The sequence below is a fragment of the Dromiciops gliroides genome, chromosome 5 (genome assembly GCF_019393635.1).
Source record: "Dromiciops gliroides isolate mDroGli1 chromosome 5, mDroGli1.pri, whole genome shotgun sequence".
Taxonomy (NCBI): Eukaryota; Metazoa; Chordata; class Mammalia; order Microbiotheria; family Microbiotheriidae; genus Dromiciops; species Dromiciops gliroides.
In genome coordinates, this window is record NC_057865.1 from 21250048 (window position 1) to 21272111 (window position 22064).

The window sequence follows — 22064 nt, forward strand, 5'->3', positions numbered from 1 at the left end:
AATTGCATGAAATTGTCAGTCTCATTCTCTCTTGTAGAGTCAGAAAAGTCCAGTGGCCAGGCAAAAGTCAGGGGCTGGTGATGGCCGGGGATGCAGTGAATGACCTTGTCATCTTTAATGCCTACCTAAGCTTCATGGCCATTGGAACGAATTGTTCTTGTCTGCCCATTCCTGGCCCAGGAAAGTCTTCACCTGCTCAGAATAGAGAGACATTCTTTGTATCCTGAGGCTTGGTGGTTACCCTAACCCTGGTTTAGCCCATCTGCTGAGATGGCTTACTGGGGTGTGGCTGCTGGGCCTGCTACAGCTCCTTGGAGCCACAGGTGAGAATTGGGTGAATCAGGTGGACACAAAAGGTGGACGAGCAGCCCTTCCAGACACCCCTAGGCTATCACCATTCTCCTAATTTCCCGGCTCACACCTTTGGTGCCATCCTCCATTCCTCACTCCAGCTCCAGTCAGTTATTCAGTCTGTGGTCATCAGATGGCCTTTTTATCCCCTATAAGAGCTGTCTCGCTCTACTCACACAGTCCTCACGATAATACAGGCCTTAGTACATCCCCTGGCTCCCCTCAAGTCTCTCTACTCCAACCCATCCTTTTAACTCAGCTGCCAAGTGACTTTCCTAAAGGGGAAGTCTGACTGTGTCACTCCTCTGCTTGGTAGACTTCATTGGTTCCCCATTCTAGTTGACATTTAAAGCCCTTCTCAGTTGGCTGCCTTTCCAGTCTTACACTTTATTCCTTTCCACTTCCTCTGTGATCTAGGTTCACTGGCTACTTTGAAGTTCTTGGAAGATGACAGACTCCATCTCCACCCTCTGTGCCTTTTCACTGGGGGTCCCCCGTGCCAGGAATGCCCTGTTTCGGGTTCCTTCAAGGTTCAGCATAAATCCCACCTTCACCTTCTGTGGAGGCTCTTCTGGTCCCTTTTCTGTTCCTCTTTCCCTCCAAGATTACTTTCCAATCTATTCTATATATATCTTGTATGTACCCAGTCATGTGCATATTTTCTCCTCCCCCATTAGAGTGTAAGCTTCTTGAGGGCAGGGACATCGCGCCCCGCCCCCCCCCCCCCCCTTGTATCTCCAGCATTTACTAGAGTGACTGACAGTAAGTGATTAATAAATTGCTAGTTGACTGACTGGCTGATCCTGTGCTACTCACTGCCATAAAAGCCCACCTTTTAAAGCTTCATCTTCTGTTGGTAATGATAAATGTAAATTGTGGGACGGCATAATCTTGAATCACTATTTCAGGTTACAACACTGAAAGGCTATAGAAAGACTCAATGAGCATAAGCCACATTGTACCAAAGATAGTGGTCATTTAAAATAAAACTAAAATATTAGAAAGTTAGTTCATAAAATAATTAGAAAATGTTTTTTAAGAGCTTCTTGTGGAAATAAGCCAGCCTACTGAGTGAATATTTTCTTTAAAATCTTTGACTCTTTCATAATAGCTATGGATTATGTAATTCAGATTTAGTAACACTCTGGATTGTCAAATAGCTTAACTGAACAAAACAAAGAAATTACTAGGGAAGAGATGTTAATTTATGACACTGTTAAATACATTTTAAAAGTATGGTTTTGGAAGCAGTTCTTGTAGGGGGAATCTTTTTTTCCTAGAAAAAGTATTTTCAGTATAGTAACTTGAGTGTAAATAATTGCTTGTATATACCATGTCTTAATCTGTAAACTGTTATGTGAGTACAGCATTTACTTATGTTATTCTATCTAATTATACCTTTTTCAGTAATCACAAAGATAGTCTTTAAAAACCCTCCTTGCTATGGACTTCTGTTTACTAAAAGGACCAGCCCCCATTGTCATTTGTTTTGGATTTTTAGAAAGAACCCATTGCAGCCGGGCTCCTTGGTGTGGCTAACATCACTCACTGTCTGTCTGGTGAGACTGGACCTATGGTTGTTTAGGCCCTGTGTAAAACTTGATTTTCCCATGAGTGTTTCCTTGTAGGAGATTGTGTACTATTGAGTAGTGGGCCTTCTCTTGGAGATATCACTTCTTTCTTTTGTGGATAGATAGACCCAGGGACTGAGCCATGCCCACATACAACAGAACCAGTTTTATTCCCAAATCTCTCACGTGATCTCTTGCACATAGTTCTTGAATGGTAGGCCTGGAAGAACCTTTTAAGAGATCTTTCTCGTTACATTCTTGAAGTCATGGCTTCCTTTTTATGAGATTTATTGGATTTTCTGCCTTCAGAAGAATTTCAGGATCTGTATCAGGCTTCTTTCACCCCTGCACCCTGAATGCTTTTTCACTCCACTACCCACACTAGTGAAGAAAACAACTTGGAAAATGGAGGGAAGGAAAGCAGGTACTAGTGTGGTCGGAAGAGGTCCAGAAAAACCGAGGGCGTGTTGGGCTTTCGGCTGGGAAAAGAAGAGGCAGTAGAGTTTGAGAACCGCTTGGAGAACGTCAGCTGGAAGAAACGTTTACCAAATTCTTGTTCTACAGCATCATAGAAACCTCCAAACATCATTTAATTCAGTCTCCTCCTTTTGTATTCAGGCAGCAAATATTAAGTGTCTAAGAGGCTAATGCCACTGTGGCAGGTGACGGAGGGAAGAAGGATCTTATGGAAAGCAAGGCAGTAAAAGGAGCCCCAGCAAAGGTTCATAGACCTGGGGGGGGGTGTTTATAACCTAGTGGTTAGAGTGAAATTGATCGAGTTTTGGCTGAGCCAGAAGGATTGGGGAAAGAGCAGTGTTTTGTTTAATTAAAATGGAAAAATTCAGTATTTGATTAGGTTTTTAAAAAACAAACAACAGGTTTCTGTTTAAATTTAAGTGTATTTTTTTCTATATAGGCTTTGTTAATGGCCACTGTCTGATTTTCCTTTAGTACTTGAAATTGAACAGGTTTTAATAAAATATTAGTCTGGAAAATGCAGGAGTATTTTTTACTTGTCAGTCATGATACAGCAAAATAATTCGGAGATGACAACGCCTTTGCTCTTCCAAAACATTGATCTTGTTTGTGCCTAGAGTGTCATGTGACTGGTTAGGGGTAAGTCTCTCCTATGTTAGAGAGCAGTGCTGGGAAAAGTTGCTTAATGGTCTTAGACTGGAACAAAGATTGTACTGGTCTTTTCTTTGCAGTAATTTCTTGATTGCAGGTCAGTGGAGCAATAATGAATTATATTTCATTATTTCACTTTTAATTTTGATTTGTACTGATCTCTGGTACTCCCTGGCAGAGAAATTCACTATGATTTGAAGCTTATTTGCTTAAGAAAGTGGTTGAGATGGAGTTGTAAATACCTTGGTCTTGGTAGGAGTCCTGTGTTCACATGGTTTAATGTGAGAAGTGGTCTTCTGTGCTTCTGCAAGGGCAGAGAGAATATATGTATTTAGAAAATAACAAGTTTATTATTTCGAGCAAAAAACAAAGTGAAATTTAAGTAAACTAGATTATTTTCAGTAGAGTGCCAAAATCAACTCAGTAGAAGTAGATTTTTTTTTTTTGGTGGGGCAATGAGGGTGCTATGTATGAATGAGGGTTGCATATGTACTTGTTTGTTTTTAATTAGGCTGGTTTGGGGGGGCTTTCTTTTTCTTTTTTTCTTTTTTTTTTTTACCTTTTAACACTGAGTATAGAGCTGAACTTTAGATATGTTTATTGGTCATTTGTACCTTAGTTTCATCTAGCCCTTTGTATGCTCTGATCCTTAGACCTAGTGAGTGTCAGGGAAGAAATTAAATGGAGCCCAGTTCTCTGACTCTAAGGCCACAGCTTTTCCAAGTACATCATGTTCTTTGGTACTATAGAGATGCTAGCCATTCTTCTTCATGATTATTATTTCTAAAATAGCCTTTCTCTCCCCTTCCCAAGGCACCTGCTTGGCTCTCTGGTTTTTGTGTTTCCTTTGCTGCTACTCTGCTGAGTAAGGAGAAGGAATGGTTTTCTACAGCAGAGGACAGCCCTTTTTATCACTCTGTCTTCAGTGAAGAAACAGCCTGGCCTAGAGAGAGGCTGGGCTTAAGAGGAAGAAGTTGTAGGTCCCCATTCTGACCCGGCTTGTTCAGCCGCTGTGGGGCCTTTGGCACAATACCATAATACACATAGTCATAATTCTACAGACTTCTGTATTCTGTATTCTTCCTGTAAGGTGCCCTCCTACAATTTTACATTGTCATTTTGTAATGGGATCATCCATGGAGCATGAGCTTGGTTTTATGATGTTGGGTTCTGTGCAAGGATGGGGGCCGACCCTGAGTGTACTGAATGCTATGAGTCCTCATCCCCACATAGACTGACTTCCTGAAGGTGTTCAGATCTGGGACTTCTTTGGCTAATGGGACAGTTGCAAATGAGGAAACCTTCACCAACACAGATCTTTTCAGTCACTTGCCCAAGGCTAATCAGGCCTTCCTGGATCCAAGGCCAGCCCTCTCTCTGCTGGGGCAGTGCAGGATTAAATGGGCTTTGCTACACTTTTGAACTGTTTCCTTCTAACTTGTAACATATATACTGTATTGTGTTTTCATTGGCACAGGTCAGGATGGCTGACAGGGTGGCTTCCCACTTGGTGTCCTACATCTTTGTCTCTGCTGAAAGAAGCTGAGGAAAAGATCCTGAAGTGTAAGTTTTTCTGCCCTCTTGGGATGCAAACCTAAAGGAGATCAAGTGATGGCATAATGGGAAGGACCACATTGGCCTCCGGATTTCTGTGAGGTTTTGAATGAATCCCCCTGCTCCTCTGGGCTTCAGTTTTCTGTCAGTTAAAGGAAGGGGTTGGACTACATGACTGAGAAAGTCCTTGCCAGTTTCAGCAACATGCACTGTTTGGGGAGCACCTGCTGTGTGCAGAGATATTAGATAGTGGGTGAGATATAACACGTAGATGGCACTGTCCTTACCCTCAAGGAGCTCCTAGTCTAATGACGGGAAATAGATGCCATGATGGAAAGCTGTCATTTACGGTGTTACGAGATGTGAAGGGGAGAGTAGCTACAAAGAGGCAGCGATCAGGGAACGCCCTTTGGGGAGCAACATTTGAGTTGAATTTTCATGGGAGAGTTGGAATTCGATAGGTAACAGGAGGGAAGTCCTGGAATGGCAACAGCCTAAGCAGAGGAATAAAGGATCTTCCAGGGACAAGGAGCGGTCTAGTTTGGTTGGAGCAAAGAGTACAGGACTTGAAGCTGCAAGCTGTATTGAGACTTTGGGGGACAACTTTCTAGAGAGAGGGAAGTCAGAGTAACAGAAAGAAAGAAAGTTTGGGAAGGCACCATAGTGCCAGGTGGTGGAGAGAACCTTGAATGGTGGGCAGAGAAATGTGAACTTTGCTCCACAGATGTGCCATGAGAAGTCTGAAGACTGGGCTTAGATAAGTGATGTCACCATATCTACCCATGAGAAAGGTCCTTCTGGCTATGACAGGAAGGCTGCATTGGAGCAGAGCCTGCTAGCTCCTGTGAGGCAGTCGCTGCAGCAGCCTTGGGGGGCCTGTAGCTGAACAGTGACTGGGGACTAGAGAGAGGTTAGAAAGGTGGACTCAACTAGACTTGGAGAGGGAAGAGTTTGGCCCAGGAGCCTAGGTCGAGGAAAGCTTTGGCAACAGATTGTGACTTCAGAAGGAGGAGTAGGCTTGGGGGTATGATAATGTACTTAATTTTTGTGTTCTTGAAGTTGTGTGGGTAGAACATTCAAATGGAGAAGTTCTTGAGGTTGTTTGGAGGTGGTAGGTTTGGAGTTTAGGATTGAGGATTCAGGCCTGTCAAGTCATCTGCTTGGAGGAGATCACTGGAGTGCTGAGAGGGAATGGGGTGGGGGGGGGGATAAAGCTGGCTGGGAGGCCCTGTGTTAAAGGGTCAGGTCAGGACAAGACAAAGGAGAAGAATCAGAGGCTGGGGGGGGAGGGGGGGGATGACCATGTCAGGTTGAAGAGGATGGGACTAAAAAAAGCAAGATTTGGCAGTCAGGTGACAGGCGCTGGTGCCCTTTGAGAGTGGGGTTTCATCAGAGTGCCTGGGTCAGAAGCCTGTTTGCAAAGAGGGTGGTGAGTGAGAAAGTGACTGTATTAGACCCTGACACCTTCCCAACTGCTTGGTTGTGTTGAGGAGGGTGAGAGAAATGTCCGGCGGCTGAAGGAGGGAGAAGGAATCCTTGTTTAGTGTTTATGTTGGTTGGCCTGAACGTGATTCCTAGGAAGGAACCAGTGACAGAGGAAGGCTTGACTACCTGAAAGAGGGGCTGCGTGGTAGAGCAAGATCCCTGGGCAAAGGAATGGGATGAGGAGGTGACTATGAGTGGGCCTAGAGAGATCAGTATTGGGGCATCCTTGGTGTTCTTTTTTTTGTTTTGTTTTGTTTTGGTTTGTTTTGTTTTGGTTTGTTTTTTTTTGTGGGGCAATGAGGGTTAAGTGACTTGCCCAGGGTCACACAGCTAGTGTCAAATGTCTGAGATCAGATTTGAACTCAAGTCCTCCTGAATCCAGGGCCAATGTTTTATCCACTGCACCACCTAGCTGCCCTCCTTGGTGTTCTTTTGATGCTAGAGAGATTGGAGGGGAAAGGACACAGTGCTGAGGAGATGAGGGGAAGGAACCTGCCAGGGCTTGCCCTCAGCTGCCTCAGATAGAGTAAGGGTGTCTGCTTGCCATGAGTGTGGGGGTGAGAATGTGTTCAGTGATAAGAGAAAGAAGTTTGGGACAGTCACAGTGTGCGTTGCAAGGCAAGAAATAGGGTTGGTGGGCCAGACTATATTTCCTGAGTCTGTGGCAGAGTGCCCCTAAAGGGAATAAGGAAAATTAAATTGAAACACTATATACGGGAGATTCCTTCCTGTGTCAGAGGTTGGCAAACCATCCTCCCTCCCCAGTGGCCAGCTCCAGAGTGGCCCTGTTGTGTTGGTACCTTTCTCGGGGAGAAATTAATTAATGAAGAGAAGTGAGACCAGACTCCCTTGGTAACTGTGCTGGAAAGCACTTTCTGTGATCTGTCCCCCAGAGTTCACCTCTCCTCTTGTGATCCTAAGCTGCTTTCAGGGCAGGAGGACTGTGAAGTTGATGTGATCCCTTGATTGCAGCAGCATGTGTACTTCCTTCCCATTTTGTAGGCAATCTTTGTGTTTTGTGTGGCTGGAAATACTCATTGTTTTGTCACCAACATTCTGGCGATGAACCTCTCCCCATGACAGATGGAGTCAGGTGCTGGGGCCATCTTGGAAGCTCTTTAACTCACCGGGACACCTGGGAGAATTTCTAGTCTGCTGTCAGGGCCTTAGAGCCACCGATGATGAGGCATCAGAGGAGAAGTTTAGTGAGGACTCAAAATATAAAATATACAGATAAACTGAGAATGAGATTTTTTGAGGTATGGAGTTTATGTGTGAATCTTTGTATTTATGTTTGAATACTAAAGGAATGAGTGCCATTTGGCTATCTAGAGGTGGGGCAATCTTATTTTAAGTGATGACTTGAAAATAGATTGAAAATCGATTCATGTACTTAACACAAGATTATGAATTTAGAACTGGAGGGGATCTTAGAGACGATCGGGTCTGTCCCCCCTCATTTTCCAGGTGAGGAAACAAACCCAGAGAGATTAAGTGACTGACCCAGGGTCACACAGCTAGTAAATGTTCAAAGGCAGGATTTGAAGTAGGGTCTTCCTGCCTCCAGGTCCAGCCCTCTGTCTACTTGGAATAGAAAATTGCATTTGATTAATCCTTTTATAATCCTGCTTTCTATAAAGTAGGAAAAGTTTCATACAGTGATGTTGCAATTGCTACTTCTTGCTCTCAAGAACTCGCATGTATGACATCTAAGGTAGTCTTCTGTTCAAATTGCTTTAGCCCTTGAACTGAAAATGTGGCCTTTCATGGCCTGTTTGAAATGGCCTTCCTTTAGTCCAGTGCCAGTTGTTTGGATTTCTGAATAGAAATTTTCTTTGATTTTGGTGATGAGATGGGACATAGCACCTTGTTTCAGAAGAGGCTGAGGCCCTGGGCTGGCCTCTCTTCCCCATTCTTTGCTTCCCTTATTCCTTTTCTTCCACCCCTTTCACTGCAGTCCCACCCCATCAGTGGAGCTACACAACTTAACTTATAGTGTGTGTGTGTGTGGGGGGGATTTCATGGCACCAGTCGTGCAGTTTGAGTTTACCACGGTGCCTTTGTAGGTGATGAATGTGCCCCATACTTTTAGTTATTCCGTAGTTCCACAGGAGCACTAGTTGTCCTTTCCCTTTAGTCTGCCGCCCTCTCTAAGGCTGTGGTCTTGTTTACGTTCATACTCTCTCCACCTTTCACTCCTGTTATTCATTTGTACCTCTTGTATTTAGTATGGGTCACAATAGGCCCTTTTAGATGATAGAACTCTTTATTGCTGGGCTAAACCAGCTTGTATACCCTCCGATTCTTTCTGGTTTATTCTATGCCTTCTACCTTTGGATTTTCTTGGAGTTTGTATGAAGCTTTTCTTCTCTTTGGTTCCTGTCGCCAACATTGTCTTTCCCCAAGTGTGCCTCCCCCATAGCATCTGATATGTGGGACACAACTGGAGATTCTCTTCTCTCCCACTTAGAATGTTGGCAGCCCCCAACCCCACCCCCCCTTTAGAGTTTTCCATTCACGAGATACATCTACTGATTCAGAATCACAGTTAGCTGAAAGGGGCCTTGACACTGCTAGCTAGCCCATCCCTGCCATTTTCTTTCTTTCTTTCCTTCTTTCTTTCTTTCTTTCTTTCTTTCTTTTTTTTTTGGTGAGGCAGTGGGGATTAAGTGACTTGCCCAGGGTCACACAGCTAGTAAGTGTTAAGTGTCTGAGGCTGAATTTGAACTCAGGTCCTCCTGACTCCAGGGCTGGTGCTCTATCCACTGTGCCACCTAGCTGCCCCCTCTGCCATTTTGTAGATGAGAAAAATTGAGGCCTGAGGAATTGTGATATACCCAAAGACCATATAGTGAGTTAGTAGCTGAGCTGAAACTGGACCCTAGGTTTCTTATTCATTGCTCTTTCCCCTTGATTGGAACTGCTCCATTTGGTCTTGACTTTTAAAATACTTAAACTCCTCAGTTAGATTTTAATATGAATCCCTCTTTTTCATTTTCTTTTGCCCTTCCCCCATCTTTTTAGGGAGACTCTCCTGTATTTTTAACAGCCTGGCTTTATTTAAAGGAATAATGCCTGGCACATAATAGGTGATGAATAAATTCTTGTTGACGTATTTTCTCTGGAGCAAAGCATAATGAACATCATCCAAGTCTTGAGACTCATGGTCAAAGTATAGCACCCTCGGGACCAACAGGAGAACATCTAGGCCTGTCTCATGCTTAAGCTTTTTCAGTTGCCCATGGTTGCAGCAACTAGCTCTTGTACAAGTTTTCTATATAATTTTTTAGAATTAGCTTAAATCAGTGATCTGATAATGGGATATGCATTTATTTATTTATTTATTTATTTGTTTGTTTGTTTGTTTGTTTATTTATTTATTTATTTATTTTAGTGAGGCAATTGGGGATTAAGTGACTTGCCCAGGGTCACACAGCTAGTAAATGTTAAGTGTCTGAGGTCGGATTTGAACTCAGGTACTCCTGACTCCAGGGCTGGTGCTCTATCCACTGCGCCATCTAGCTGCCCCTGGGATATGCGTTTTTAGATATTAAATAAGAGCATATTCTCTTTCCCAGAAAAGGTGTGGTTAAATTAAGCAAAATTTCTCTTTTGTTTTCTGTTTTCTTCAGGTGTGCCCTGTCCATACAAAAAAGAACCTGTTTGTGTATCCAATGGAAACAAAATATGGACACTAAAATTTTCTCATGATATTGAACAGAAGACTCCACTTGTCCTCCTCCATGGCTTTGGAGGTGGGGTTGGACTCTGGGCACTCAACTTTGGAGATCTTTGTGAAAACAGACCTGTATATGCTTTGGACCTGCTGGGATTTGGGCGAAGTAGTAGACCCCAGTTTGGTGGCGATGCAGTAGAAGCCGAGGACCAGTTTGTGGAAACAATAGAAGAATGGAGATGTACTCTAGGTTTGGATGCACTGATCTTGCTTGGACACAATCTGGGTGGATTCTTGGCTGCTGCTTATTCACTGAAGTATCCATCAAGGTAAAGTGAGGTCAGCAGGAGGGAATGAAATTTTAATTATAGAATCATAAATCTGGAAGCAGTCTGGACACATTTGTTTTTCAGATGGCCTTTATATTAGCAATTCAGGGCTGCTTCAACATTAGGAAAATTATAAACCTGATCAACGATAGTAAGAACAAAACCATTATCAAGTCTTGGCTTCCTTTTATCGGGGCAGTGAAATGTGTGAGCCAGTCAGAGTAGCTGCTCGTCATTAAAGAAGAAATTCCCAGAGAGACAAAATGTGCGAATGACCCCTTCAGTGTCTTTGAAAAGGTCACAGTCCCTTCCAGTTGTTAGCCCGAATTCTGTAATAATTGCTCTGTGAGGTAGGAGGCTTTTTCCTAGGCCAGGTTTGGGAGCACAGACCTGGGTTCTGAATGTGTATGAAGCTAGAGGAGTGATCCTGTGTTTAGATGTTAGATGTTAGCTGCCATTGCCGCTTCTTGACTGAGCACACTTGCCTTAGGTCTGTTGCATTTGCATTTCTAGCACTCTGTGATCTGCTGGACAGAATGTAACATATACCAATGATCCTTCCCTACTTCAAAACACACTATGTTTGTAATGTAGGAATTAGGAAAAGGCCTCTCATTGATGAGAAGTGTTGCTTGGACATCCTTGACTAGACATTTTTACATAGAAAAACTGAGGGTGTAAATTGCCTTGTCTCCTCATCCCTCTTATTGAACTCATCTCAGAGCCACTTTATCATTTGTCAACACTTTAATGAAGAAGCAAGAGTGGTAAGAGGAGAAGTTTATTCGTTCATTTCAGGTGTTAATTAGCTTCAACAATGATGTAATCACAGAAAATTTGGACTGGGCGCAACCTTATATATTATTTGTACCCCATTCGACTTGTTAGGACATCTTTTCGGATTGCTCTAAGCAACAAGAAGCATTCCACTGGTGAGTTATGTTACCTCTGAAGGGGAGCTATACTGTTTGCTTCAGTTATATTAATTGTACAAAGTGATTGCCAAAAGGATGACCAGGTTACAGATAATTCATCTGGGTTATGGGGGGGAAAGATATTTCTGGGGTTCAGTCAGGATTAAAGGTTGTTGGAATTAAAGTGTCCAGTCTAGAAAGACTTGGTACAATCCAAAAGGATTTGGGTGAAACTAAAAGGTGTCCAAAACTCCATAAATTCATCCTCTGTGGGTGGCTGAGGGGTTAGGATGCTGGATTGGTCGGGACTGAGGAAAACCTGAGGTCAGCTCCTGCTGGCTGCACTTCCTTAACTGTCTAGCCCTGGGCAAGTGACTGTGTCTCTGTCCTCAGCCTCAGTTTTTTCATCTGTAAAAATGAGGATGATACACTTAACTCCTCACAGGGTGGTTTACACGTGTAAAATACTGTGCAGATCTTCAAGAGCTGTAGAAACGCTGGCTGTTGTGGTTATTGTCACCATCATTATCTTAAGCCAGCCCCTTGAGTTGCCATGCCTTCCTCTCCAGTGCAAGCACAAAGTGGCCTAAGTGGTGGCGTGTAGCTTCCAGGATCCACGAGTGAATTCCTGACTGTTTGATACATGTCAGAGAGTCTTTTGGATAATAGATGTGAAGGAACAGAATCTAAAGAACAAGCAAAAGAGTGCCCATCTTGGCTTTTCAGGAAACCCTATTTGAATGTGTTTGCCCAACAAAGAAATGGAACTTCTGACTTCAATATGTCTGAGCAGTTTTCATGTATGATTTCTTGTTCCAGACTTTTTGTTTGTATTTTTCAGGTGGCCAGATGGTTCTTAGACTATCTCTCCTTGTCTCTTCCCTACTTTTAGGCCAGTTGTTTTTGATAAGGAGATAACCTTGCATTTTCTTCATTTTCAGTCTTTTTGATGTTCTTATTTCTTGTGTTTTGTGGAGTCTTGGATTCTGTTTGGCTTATTTAAAATCCTAGGGAGTCGATTAGTTGGGTGAGATTTTGCACCTAATTCTTCTAGAACTTTTCTCTAGTTTTCATTTCATTTATAAAATCCTTTTCTTTAAAAAAAAAAAAGAAGCTTTTTCCTTGTTTCATCTTTTCCAGGAATTCTAGTAGATCTTGTGACCAAGCCATACCTTTGGCCTAAGCTCTGCCTGTAGTGACTATGGAGTTACTCTCTTCCTCTCGCTTTGTGTTTTAGCCATCCCTAGAGCTGTGACATGTCTTCTTCTGTCTATTCATATTTCTAGCTTGACTTCCTGAATTAAGAATTTTTGTCAGGCCAAGGCTCTGGCTTTTCCTGTATACTCTGATGGGGTGGGGGCGGAGATATTGTTAGGAAATACTCATGACAGCTCACATTGATTCAGTGCTTTAAGGCTTATAGTGTCTCAGTTAATCTCCGCCTAGGGTATCCCAGCCTGCTACCTCTCGAGGTAGTTCATCCCACCTCTGGATAACTTTGATTGTTCACTTTTTTCTTGCATCAAGCCTAAACTTCTTCCTGTAATTCCATCCGTTGCTCCCGGTGTTGCCCTCTGGTATTGAAGTACCATGTTCCAAGGGATGGCCTCGGACTACCATGGAGACAGGTGTGCGCCCCTCCCCACCGGCTACATCTTTAGGGTAAACCCATCCCAGTCCCTTCAGCCATCTTCTCCTGACACGATTCCGAGACTCTACTGGCCTGCTCACCTTCCTCTTGGTATCAAGTTATTCATGCCCTCCCTAAAATATAGGGCTCAGGTTATCAGAGACCCCAGGTGTGATTCACCAGCTTCAGTGGCAGCTTGTGACTTGTTTCTAAAGCTCCTCATCTACTTCTTTCTGTCTGGGTAATCTCAGTGATAGTCCTGCCTCCATCAAGCCTCACCATGGTGCGCCCCCTGTGAGGTGTCGGTTTCCTCATTTGAGTGTGACTGCCTGCTCCCTCTTCTGTCTCCTCACCCCCCCCCCCCCCTTTACTTCTCTTTCTCCTTTGGAATAAGATGCTCATATTCTCACCTTGGCTCTTGTCCCCTACTGAGTCTCAGGGACAATTATGAAGTAAATTTCCCACCTTTCAATGATGTGGAGTCCACTGCCTCCAGAAGCGGCTCCTTCTACCTTTGTACTGTTCCCATTGTGGAGAAGTTTTTTCTTTATTTGTTTGTGCCTGGGACTTTCTGAATGCCAGTTGCATGAAACAGTTCATTTGCCAGAAGGCAGCAGATCAAATTCAAAGGAAGTCCTTTGGTCAGTGTAGAAATAACAAACCTTGCACACTCTAGAGATGCAAGTAGAGTTCAGAGCTCCCTTTTCCTTCCTATCAGAAGGGAGACCCTTAGTCCTTGGTAATTGATACTCAATCCTCAGGAAAGCCATCATTTTCCATTGCCTGTGGGGTCCTTGGATCCTGAAATTCTAGCTTTTCTTTTTCTCGTTTCTTTTCTGTCCTTTCTTCTTTCTTTATTGCCTGTTCTTATCACACATCTGGAGAAGGACTATTTACCTTTTGCTTTAAAGTTGACCTCACTTTCCCATTTTCTAGCTTACCTGTTTTCTGTCACTCATTCATTCCTTTCACAGGGGAGGAAAGGTGTGAAGAAGGCATGGGAGCCAGCTTAAGGTCAGGATCCTGGGTTTCAAGCTGGAAAGAAATAACCTACCAGTTATGACAAGACTGATGTCCACATAGGTGCTAAGAGTCAGAGACTGGACCTGAACCCAGGTGCCCTGACTCCTGTGCCGGTACTTCCTGTTGGACCATGCTGCTCTCAGAAGTGCCTTTAAAGTTTTTTTAATTTGTATGAGTCATCAATTCTGGTTCTCACTTGTAAGCCTTGTAATCCAATCTCATTTAACAATCCAGGTGCAGAAAAAGAAGGATCCGGTACTTGAAAATGTTTAAGAAGGAACAAAATTATTCACTCCTTGACCCTGATGACTTTTAAAATATGATCTTCACTTTGTGCCCTCCTCCATTCATTTTGGCTCAATGCATTCTAATCTGAAAAAAGTATTTGGTTCCTGCATCTATCTATTTCCCCATTTGAATAGGAATGACTACCTTGGAAGAAGGTACCTTACAAAGATGAATCAGATGATTTTAGAAAGTTTAGACTGTCACTATGATGTCCTTTTATTTGGCCATAAGAACAGATATCTGATATTTAAGTGAAATAGTTTTGGTGACAATGAAGATAATGTTTAGTTTAGTGAAGGGAACATGCTTGTCCAGTCTTGTTTTTTTTGCTAGGGATATAATTTTAGAAGCATGTATATGAATTTTAATGGTTTTTTTTCAGTGCACACTTGATATTAACTAATTACAGATGAACCAAATCAGCTACTAATGCCCAGGAAATTGTGTGCAGCTTTCCAAAACTTACATGCTACAAATAAATGACTTGGAATTTTTGGCTAAATTCCTTTGCATTTGTAGACCTAACTTATCCTGACCAAGTTAGGAGATGGGGAAGAGGTGGGGATAAATCACTGTCTCTCTTCCCCCCCCCCTTCCTGTTTTTCCTCCTTTGCTATGAAAATAAACCTGTGAAAGGGCAAAACTAGAAAAGAGGTGAGCACCAAATTACATTCAGGTATTCAAAGGGACATCAATGTGTTTGAATGAATGAAAGAAGCATTAAGCACTTACTATGTGTCAGGTACTGGACTGAGAGTTGGACATGGACAGATAATTTGATAAGAAGTCATGCATTTATTAAGTGCTGACTGTATGCCAAACACAGCTAAGCACTGGGGTCAAATACAAGTAAAAAGACAGACTAGTCTGCCTTCAGGGGAAAGGCAAAGATCCTAATAAGTGCAGACACTTAAAGGGACCCTGAAGGCTGGGTGGTGGGAAGGGGTGTGCCCACATTGTGGTGGGGGTGAGGCTCCAGATACCTAGAAGCAGAGATGGGAGAGAACTAGAAAAGACAGGTCCTTTCTCAGATTGGAGGCTCCAAGAACTCAGCAATGGAAGGAGGAGGCCAGAGGGGGCTAATGGATGGTTGTTCCCTAGTGAGACAGCCACAAGTGCCAAGGGAACTGCCAGGGTGAGCAGGTAGCAAAGTATGGAGAAACGCCTGGTATCAGGTGACGACCTGGGAAGGTTGTTTTGGCTTTGCAGGCAGAGGGAAGTTGAACCATCAGTCATTTGATTGATGTGCCCTGTGCCTTTCTAGAAGCTGTGAGTGGGAGGTTTGTAGAAACTCAGGCAGTGACAGGGCAGGAAGGTGGCTGTGAAACATAGTTGGGTGCCTGAGGCCAGTCTCAGTATGGCAAGCATTCACCAATCAGACAACATAGTGGAGCCCTAGCTGTGAGGATAGGTTTGGAAACAGCCTCTTAGCCAGGCATTGAACTGCTTGGGAAAGGAAGAAGGCCTCCAGAGACCCAAAGACAGAGAGAGGCAGGAAGGAGAGTTGGCCAGCTCCTCCTCCCAGCAGCACAGTGAGCAACCCATGTTTGTCCAGCAAAGGTCTGAACACCAGCCTTCTCGTACAGACTAGACTAGCCAGAGAGGGAGAATTTTCTAAGGTTTTATGCCATTTTTTTCATCTAGGAAGCTGATGAATATTGTGGCCTGTTCTTCTTTCTGGGGTAGCCCAAGCCAGTGGGAACCTATGGCTGAGTTAGAAGGCCTCCGGATAAGTTAGCAGCCACAAACACACAGTAAAAGCATAAGGCCATTTCTCTGCAAGATTCCTGTCCATCCCAGCTCTCGGATACCTCCAGGGTTGTCAGAGCCCCCATCCCTGGAATGTACCTTATGAACATTTTCTCCGGGTTCTTTTGTAAATTGTTTTGTTACTGTTTCCCCAATGTGCTCTCCTCCAGTGTCCTTTCAGTTTGTGTTAGATGACATTTAGTAAGTGTTTCCCTTCTTAGATTATTCTGTGTTTGCACTCTATCCATATACACATAGAGCTTGACTATACAGTCATTTGCATTTGATCTCCCTAATTAGAATGTGAGATCCTTGGGGGCAGGGAGAATGTTTTTGCACTTAACACTTGCCTGCCATGTGGTAGGCATTAAACACTTGATAGATAATTGATAGATCAATGCTTTGATTCTCCGTGATGGTCTGGTGAGGCTGTGGTCTTACAGACATATTACTGTCCCCTTTTTACAGATGAGAAAGGCAAAGCCCAAAGAATTTAAGTGGCTTCAGTGATCCTAGAGCAAATTGATGTTGGATCTGCTTCCAGCAAACCCATTATATCTGAAAATGTCTTATTTTCCCAATAGAGTAAAGCATCTTATCTTAGTGGAGCCATGGGGTTTTCCAGAGAGACCTGACAATGCAGATCAAGATAGGCCAATTCCAGTGTGGATCAAAGCCTTGGGAGCCGTATTGACCCCATTTAATCCGTTAGCTGGCCTCAGGATTGCTGGACCCTTTGGTAAGTACTTGTTTTCTAGGAAAGGAAATCCATGCACTGATAAACATAAACCAAGAGAGAACACTTTTAAAAATTGCTTTTTTGGGAAACCATCAGTAATATCTTTAAACAACTTTCAATTTACATTGTTTGGAAAAAATAGTCCCTCTGATGTTGTCTAGCAATTAATAATAATTATAGTCCATTCCTTACATTATTGTAGAAGTTATAGGTCAGCAAAATCTCTTATCTCCTACCTTATCTGGAAATTCCAAAATGTCTAAATTATGCAATGAATGTAGAATGGATCTGATGCCTGCTTGTAGACCCTAACACCCGTGTTGGTAAATGTACTTTTGTGTTAGTGATTTTCCCCCTCTGTTTCCTGATTGATTTGTTATAGTTGGGAGGGTTTGTCTTGTGTGTGTTTACATATGAGGCTCCTGCTGGTTGAATGTGAAACTACCAGCTCCATCCTGGGGAAGTAAACACCACTCTCCACCCACCCTTCTTCCTTCCCTGGTTTTCATTAGTGCTCAGGCTCACAGTGAGTATGGTCAGATAACACTGGCGTGTGTCTAGCTGACATTCAAAATAAGCTCTTAATTATGTTATACCTACTTGTGTTACTTTGGGGAGCATATTGTCTAGGGTCTACTTCATTTGTTTTCATACTTAAGGTTAACGTCTGTATATCTGTCATAAGCACTCTTTATGGAGGTTAGTACTAAAACTGGCTAGATTTAGGCTCTAAGCTTTTAGTAGACTTTAAGGGAGAAACTTGTGTTCTCTGTTATTCCTTAGGCTTAAGCCTTGTGCAGCGTTTAAGGCCTGATTTTAAGAGAAAGTATGCTTCAATGTTTGAAGATGATACCGTGACAGAATATATCTACCACTGTAATGTACAGACACCCAGGTAAGCTTCATGTTTCTTAAAGTTATTATGATTGTATACGTTTTTAGAAAAATACACTAGAAAAATGAGTACCACAGAAAAGTGTTTGGAAATTTTTAAGAGTATCTAATAATCTTTAACTTAATTGCAAATCATTCAACAAATACCACTAGGACCTACTACATAGAAAATACTTTTTACAGTACTGTATGACAAAATTAAGTTAAAGATAAGACATAAAAATTGTGTCAATCATTTCTCAAGCCCTTACATGTAAAGCATTGTGTTGTGTTGAGTGCTGAGGAAAGTAAAAACATAATTAAGATATATTCCTTCCCTTCATGGAGTTTATACTCTGACAAGTTAAAGAGTAATGGCATATAGTCCATAGGGTCTGTGGGTTAGAATGGCAGAGGAATGAAACATCACTGAGTGGGGTGGTTTGGGAAAGCTTCATGGAAGAGGTTGGTTTTTAGCTCTCTGTTTCTAGAAAGATATCTAGGTGACATTTAAATGGGCATTATAGGTGGAAGACAACACGACTCTGAACCTCACCAGGGAGATAGAAACAGATAAGAGTGTGTGCTTGAAATTGGCTGGAGTTGTGATAAGATAAGTAATGAACAATAAGGTAGATGGGTGGCCAAGAAGAGGGCGCTGCTTGTATATATGTAATGTTAGAGGGTCTATAAAGAAGTCTTCCATTTGGGTCCGATTGGCACCATGTCGAAAGCATAGTTTTTTGGAAACCAAGAGATCTCATTGCTTTAAGATCATGAAGAAAACCGTGTGGAGTCATGCCACGGTGTACATCTTGTGTGCCCTCACCTCCGACGAGGAGCATCCTGGGTGACCAGTGCCTAGATGCCTTTTCTCCATGGTCTTGGAGGCAGACAGTAGAGCCTTTGCTAAAAGGGACTGTCACTTACTAAGATTTTGTACATCGATGCAGTTGGACTTTTTACGTAGGGGAATTTTCAACCCTAACCAGCAGGGGGAAAACTCCCACTTATTAATATACAAAAGGAAGGGGACCATGGGGGTAACAATAGCATATGCACCACCATATGTGGATGTTTTGCCTAAGAGCAATTATTCAAATTCATAAAGGGATAAAATAACTCTTGCAGTTACAAAAAGTCCTAAATAATAAACATACCGTTCTATATTATGGGAAAAGTTACAGCAGTCACAAATCAGACACGGGACGTGTCAGTCAGCAAGCATTTGTGAGTTGTGGCAGTCACAAAGTAGCCAGCCAAGACCTGAGTCTGATAGAGCTAGGAAAGACCCTCCGGCCCATTGCCTCTGAAGGGAGCAGGCCAGCTTCTTTCCAGACTAGAGAGTCAGTCATTTGCATGAGGGGCTGCTTGTAGAGGCAGAGATCCTGAAAGTGTGCACAAGTTGGAACCCAAGTGGACAACCTTGGTCTTTTCAGCAAGACACTTTGAAAGAGGGAGACTGGGGGGTCTTGAGCATAGCAAAGAAGCCTTTCAGGTGTGCTGGAGAATCCACAGAAGGTAAAAATAAAAGAACTTCTGGCAAACTGCATTTGGCGGAAGTTTGTGGTGGGTCAGGTTTGTATCGTTTCATAACTTTTTTTAAGTGGGGTGGGACCGGACAGGATGGACTTCTCTCCCATTGACAGTCATGGGTTCTACCTCCCCGCCTACGTAGCTCATGTTTTGGTCATGAAGGGAATGGGTGCTGCTTCTTGTCATCTAACGAAATGACATCGTTGGTTTAATTGGCCAGATCTTACTAGGACTTTCTCCTTTACTTTTCAGCGGTGAGACTGCTTTTAGAAATATGACTATTCCTTATGGCTGGGCAAAAAGGCCGATGCTCCTGCGGATTGGGAAGATGGACCCGGACATCCCGATCTCCGTAATCTATGGAGCCCGATCCTGCATAGATGGCAATTCTGGCAATACCATCCAGTCCCTACGGCCACATTCGTACGTGAAGACTATAGTGAGTGTTCGCTCTATTTGAGGTTTTCTTTTGTACATGATGTATAATGGTTTATGGCTCAGTCAGCAAGAATTTAGAAATCTACTGTGTGCTAGGAATTAAGTTGCATGTCAGGGATCCAGGTCGAGGAGTGAGGTCGGTGCAACCTTTATGGGGGTACACACTCTAATGGGGGCAGGGGGTAGGAAATTGCCTGGTTTTAAAATGTCTTTTCAGAGCTACATAAAAGAATTCTTCTGCCAAGATCTTTTTTCTAATCTCTTTATTTTTTGGAGCTCAAAAGAACACCTAAAAAATGCTTAAAAAAAAATTTCTCCATTACTCACCCACTTATTCTTTTTGACCAAGATCCACTTTTTAACTGCATAAAAACAAATCTTTGCACACACTTGAGTCCTTCAGGGAGTCTGTGGTCTCACTGCCATCGTTGGGAATGTGTCTGCTGTGGTGCGATTCTGTTAAGTGACCTCCCGTCTCACCCATGGAGAATTATCTAGTAGGTGTTGGGGGCCAGCCTTCACCCATAGAGAATTATCTAGTACGTGTTGGGGGCCAGCCTTCACCCATAGAGAACTATCTAGTAGGTGTTGGGGGCCGGCCTTCCAGCCCTCCACATTCTGGACAGTTTTGGGGTACCAGTGTGGCCCCCAGGCTGGTCTGACACCCGGCAGGGCTTGGCCTTTGTTTTTAGGAAAGTTTAGTAAAGCTCCTTTTCTGGAAAGCATCGGGACTGAGTGGGCAGAGAGCTGGAAGGCTGAGTCTTGGTCCCAGGCCTTTCTCCGAAGCTAGCTGCATGTTGACGTATGTTGGTAGGGGAAGATTCCTGCCTGCACCTGGAAGTCACAGGTCTGGTAAAAAGAAATAACAAAGTTGATACTTATGCTCTGAAAACAGGCTGAGGCCTCTCTTAAGGGATTCTACAGCTAACTGGCACTTTGCCCCAAGCCTGGGCGCAGGCCACCTCATCCCGCCAGACACCCACTGACTTAAGCTCTTCTCACTCAGGCTATCCTTGGCGCGGGACATTATGTGTATGCTGACCAACCCGAAGAATTCAACCAAAAAGTAAAGGAGATTTGCGATTCTGTGGATTGACGCCATTCAGATCTCAGTGGACTGGCGATGGATGCAGCTCCTCAGTGATAACTTAGAATGTGGTGAAGAATCAGGAAACCAACACAAAGAAACTGAGTGGTCCCTTGGCTCTTATTTTGCACATTTGGCATTTCTTCCATGAAGTCACTTGCACATTTATACCACGTAGTGCCTTTTTGGATGGGAACCCCTTTTTAAATAGAAATTAATTTTAAATACATACAGAAATCTCAGAAACTAATAACCTTAAATAAAGGGTTTCTTGCCTCCCTGACATAGTGGAAATATTGTGATTTTTTAACTGGAAGATTTTTTTTTTCAGATATAACTTTGCTATATTGAATACTTTTTATATTGGGATTGACCTTTCCACTATAAAGACTGCTATATCATTGTGTTATGTATTATAGAGGTGCGATTTATTTTATTTATGTCTTCATATGATTAACATGTGTGTGCCTTTGGGTTAGTCATATCCCTTCTCAGCATGTATTGAGAAATAGCAAATTTTTGTATCGGAAGTTCCCACATGGTCCTTGATATTGTGGCAAGCTGGGTAGCTTCTTAGGGGAGGGAGGGAGGGAAGGGGCCAAAGGGAATGAGCATTGGACTGGAAGAAGCCAAGAACTAAGGGTCCATGGTTCATATCTCCAGGCTGATCGGCCAGTAGGTCAGGGCCTTGGCAGATGCCCATCTCTTGAAAACTTGCTGAGTCCATTTTGAGCATAGTCGCTTGTTACTTAACTCCTCACAAAAGTCACTGTTTAAGACACTCATGTTAGCACATAGGAGAGGCATTGCAGCAGAGTGGAAAGAACACAGGACTTGGAGCCACAAGGACCTGGGTTCAAATCCCATTTCCAGCATTTTCTAGCTGTGGTTGAACAATTCACTTATCCAATCTGAGCCTTGGTCTTATCTATAAAATGGAGATTATAAGGGCACCTGCCTTCCAGGACCATTGTGAGGATCAAATGAGATCAGATGGGAATGTGTGTAAAATGTTTGGGAAACCTTAAAAAGTGCAGTCTAAATTTTTATTATGATGTTTCCCTAATAACAAAGGTTTTAATACTTTAGTACTTTGAAGGGCTAAATGATTTATCTGTACAGCCTGTCTTTGTTATCATTAGATCCTTATTATAAGATCTAACATTAATTAATGAGCCCAGACTTCCTGTTCTGTTCCAACAATCTTATTATAGTATTGTAATAAGTGATATCAGAAGGGGAAGCTAGGTGGCACAGTGGATAAAGCACCAGCTCTGGATTCAGGAGGACTTGAGTTCAAATCCAGCCTCAGACACTTGACACTTACTAGCTGTGTGACCTTGGGCAAGTCATTTAACCCTCATTGCCCGACAAAAAAAAAAGGAAAAAAAGCAATATCAGATTTTCATCAACAACTCCTCATGTAGCCCTGAAAAATAATCAGCTGGTTTCTGTAGTGAAAACTCAGGGTGTATCTAAATTAAAAAAAAATAGTAAAACATTGGAATACTTTAAAAAATTTATAACTATATATAGTGTGTGTGCACATCTCACTATATATACATAACTGCCATAGATGACAATACTTTCTTGCTATGATTTTTTTAAAAAAAATTCTCATTGAAATTGAAAACTAGGGCTGTGTAATATAACTGGTTGCCAAAATGTCTCTTAATGGGAAACAAAAACACTG

At 42.8% G+C, this 22064-nt stretch overlaps 1 protein-coding gene across 1 annotated transcript in view; it reads left to right on the forward strand.

The window, feature by feature from the left end:
• Window positions 1–20654, forward strand: part of ABHD5 (abhydrolase domain containing 5, lysophosphatidic acid acyltransferase) — a 31677-nt gene extending 11023 nt beyond the window's left edge. Inside the window, exons 2-7 of the mRNA XM_043967179.1 lie at window positions 4528–4613; window positions 9722–10094; window positions 16283–16437; window positions 17221–17332; window positions 19099–19285; window positions 20291–20654. Of these exons, the coding sequence (XP_043823114.1) occupies window positions 4528–4613; window positions 9722–10094; window positions 16283–16437; window positions 17221–17332; window positions 19099–19285; window positions 20291–20380 (1003 nt within the window). The 3' untranslated portion in view covers window positions 20381–20654. The remainder of the gene's footprint in view (window positions 1–4527; window positions 4614–9721; window positions 10095–16282; window positions 16438–17220; window positions 17333–19098; window positions 19286–20290) is intronic.
• The last annotated feature ends 1410 nt before the right edge of the window (window positions 20655–22064 follow it).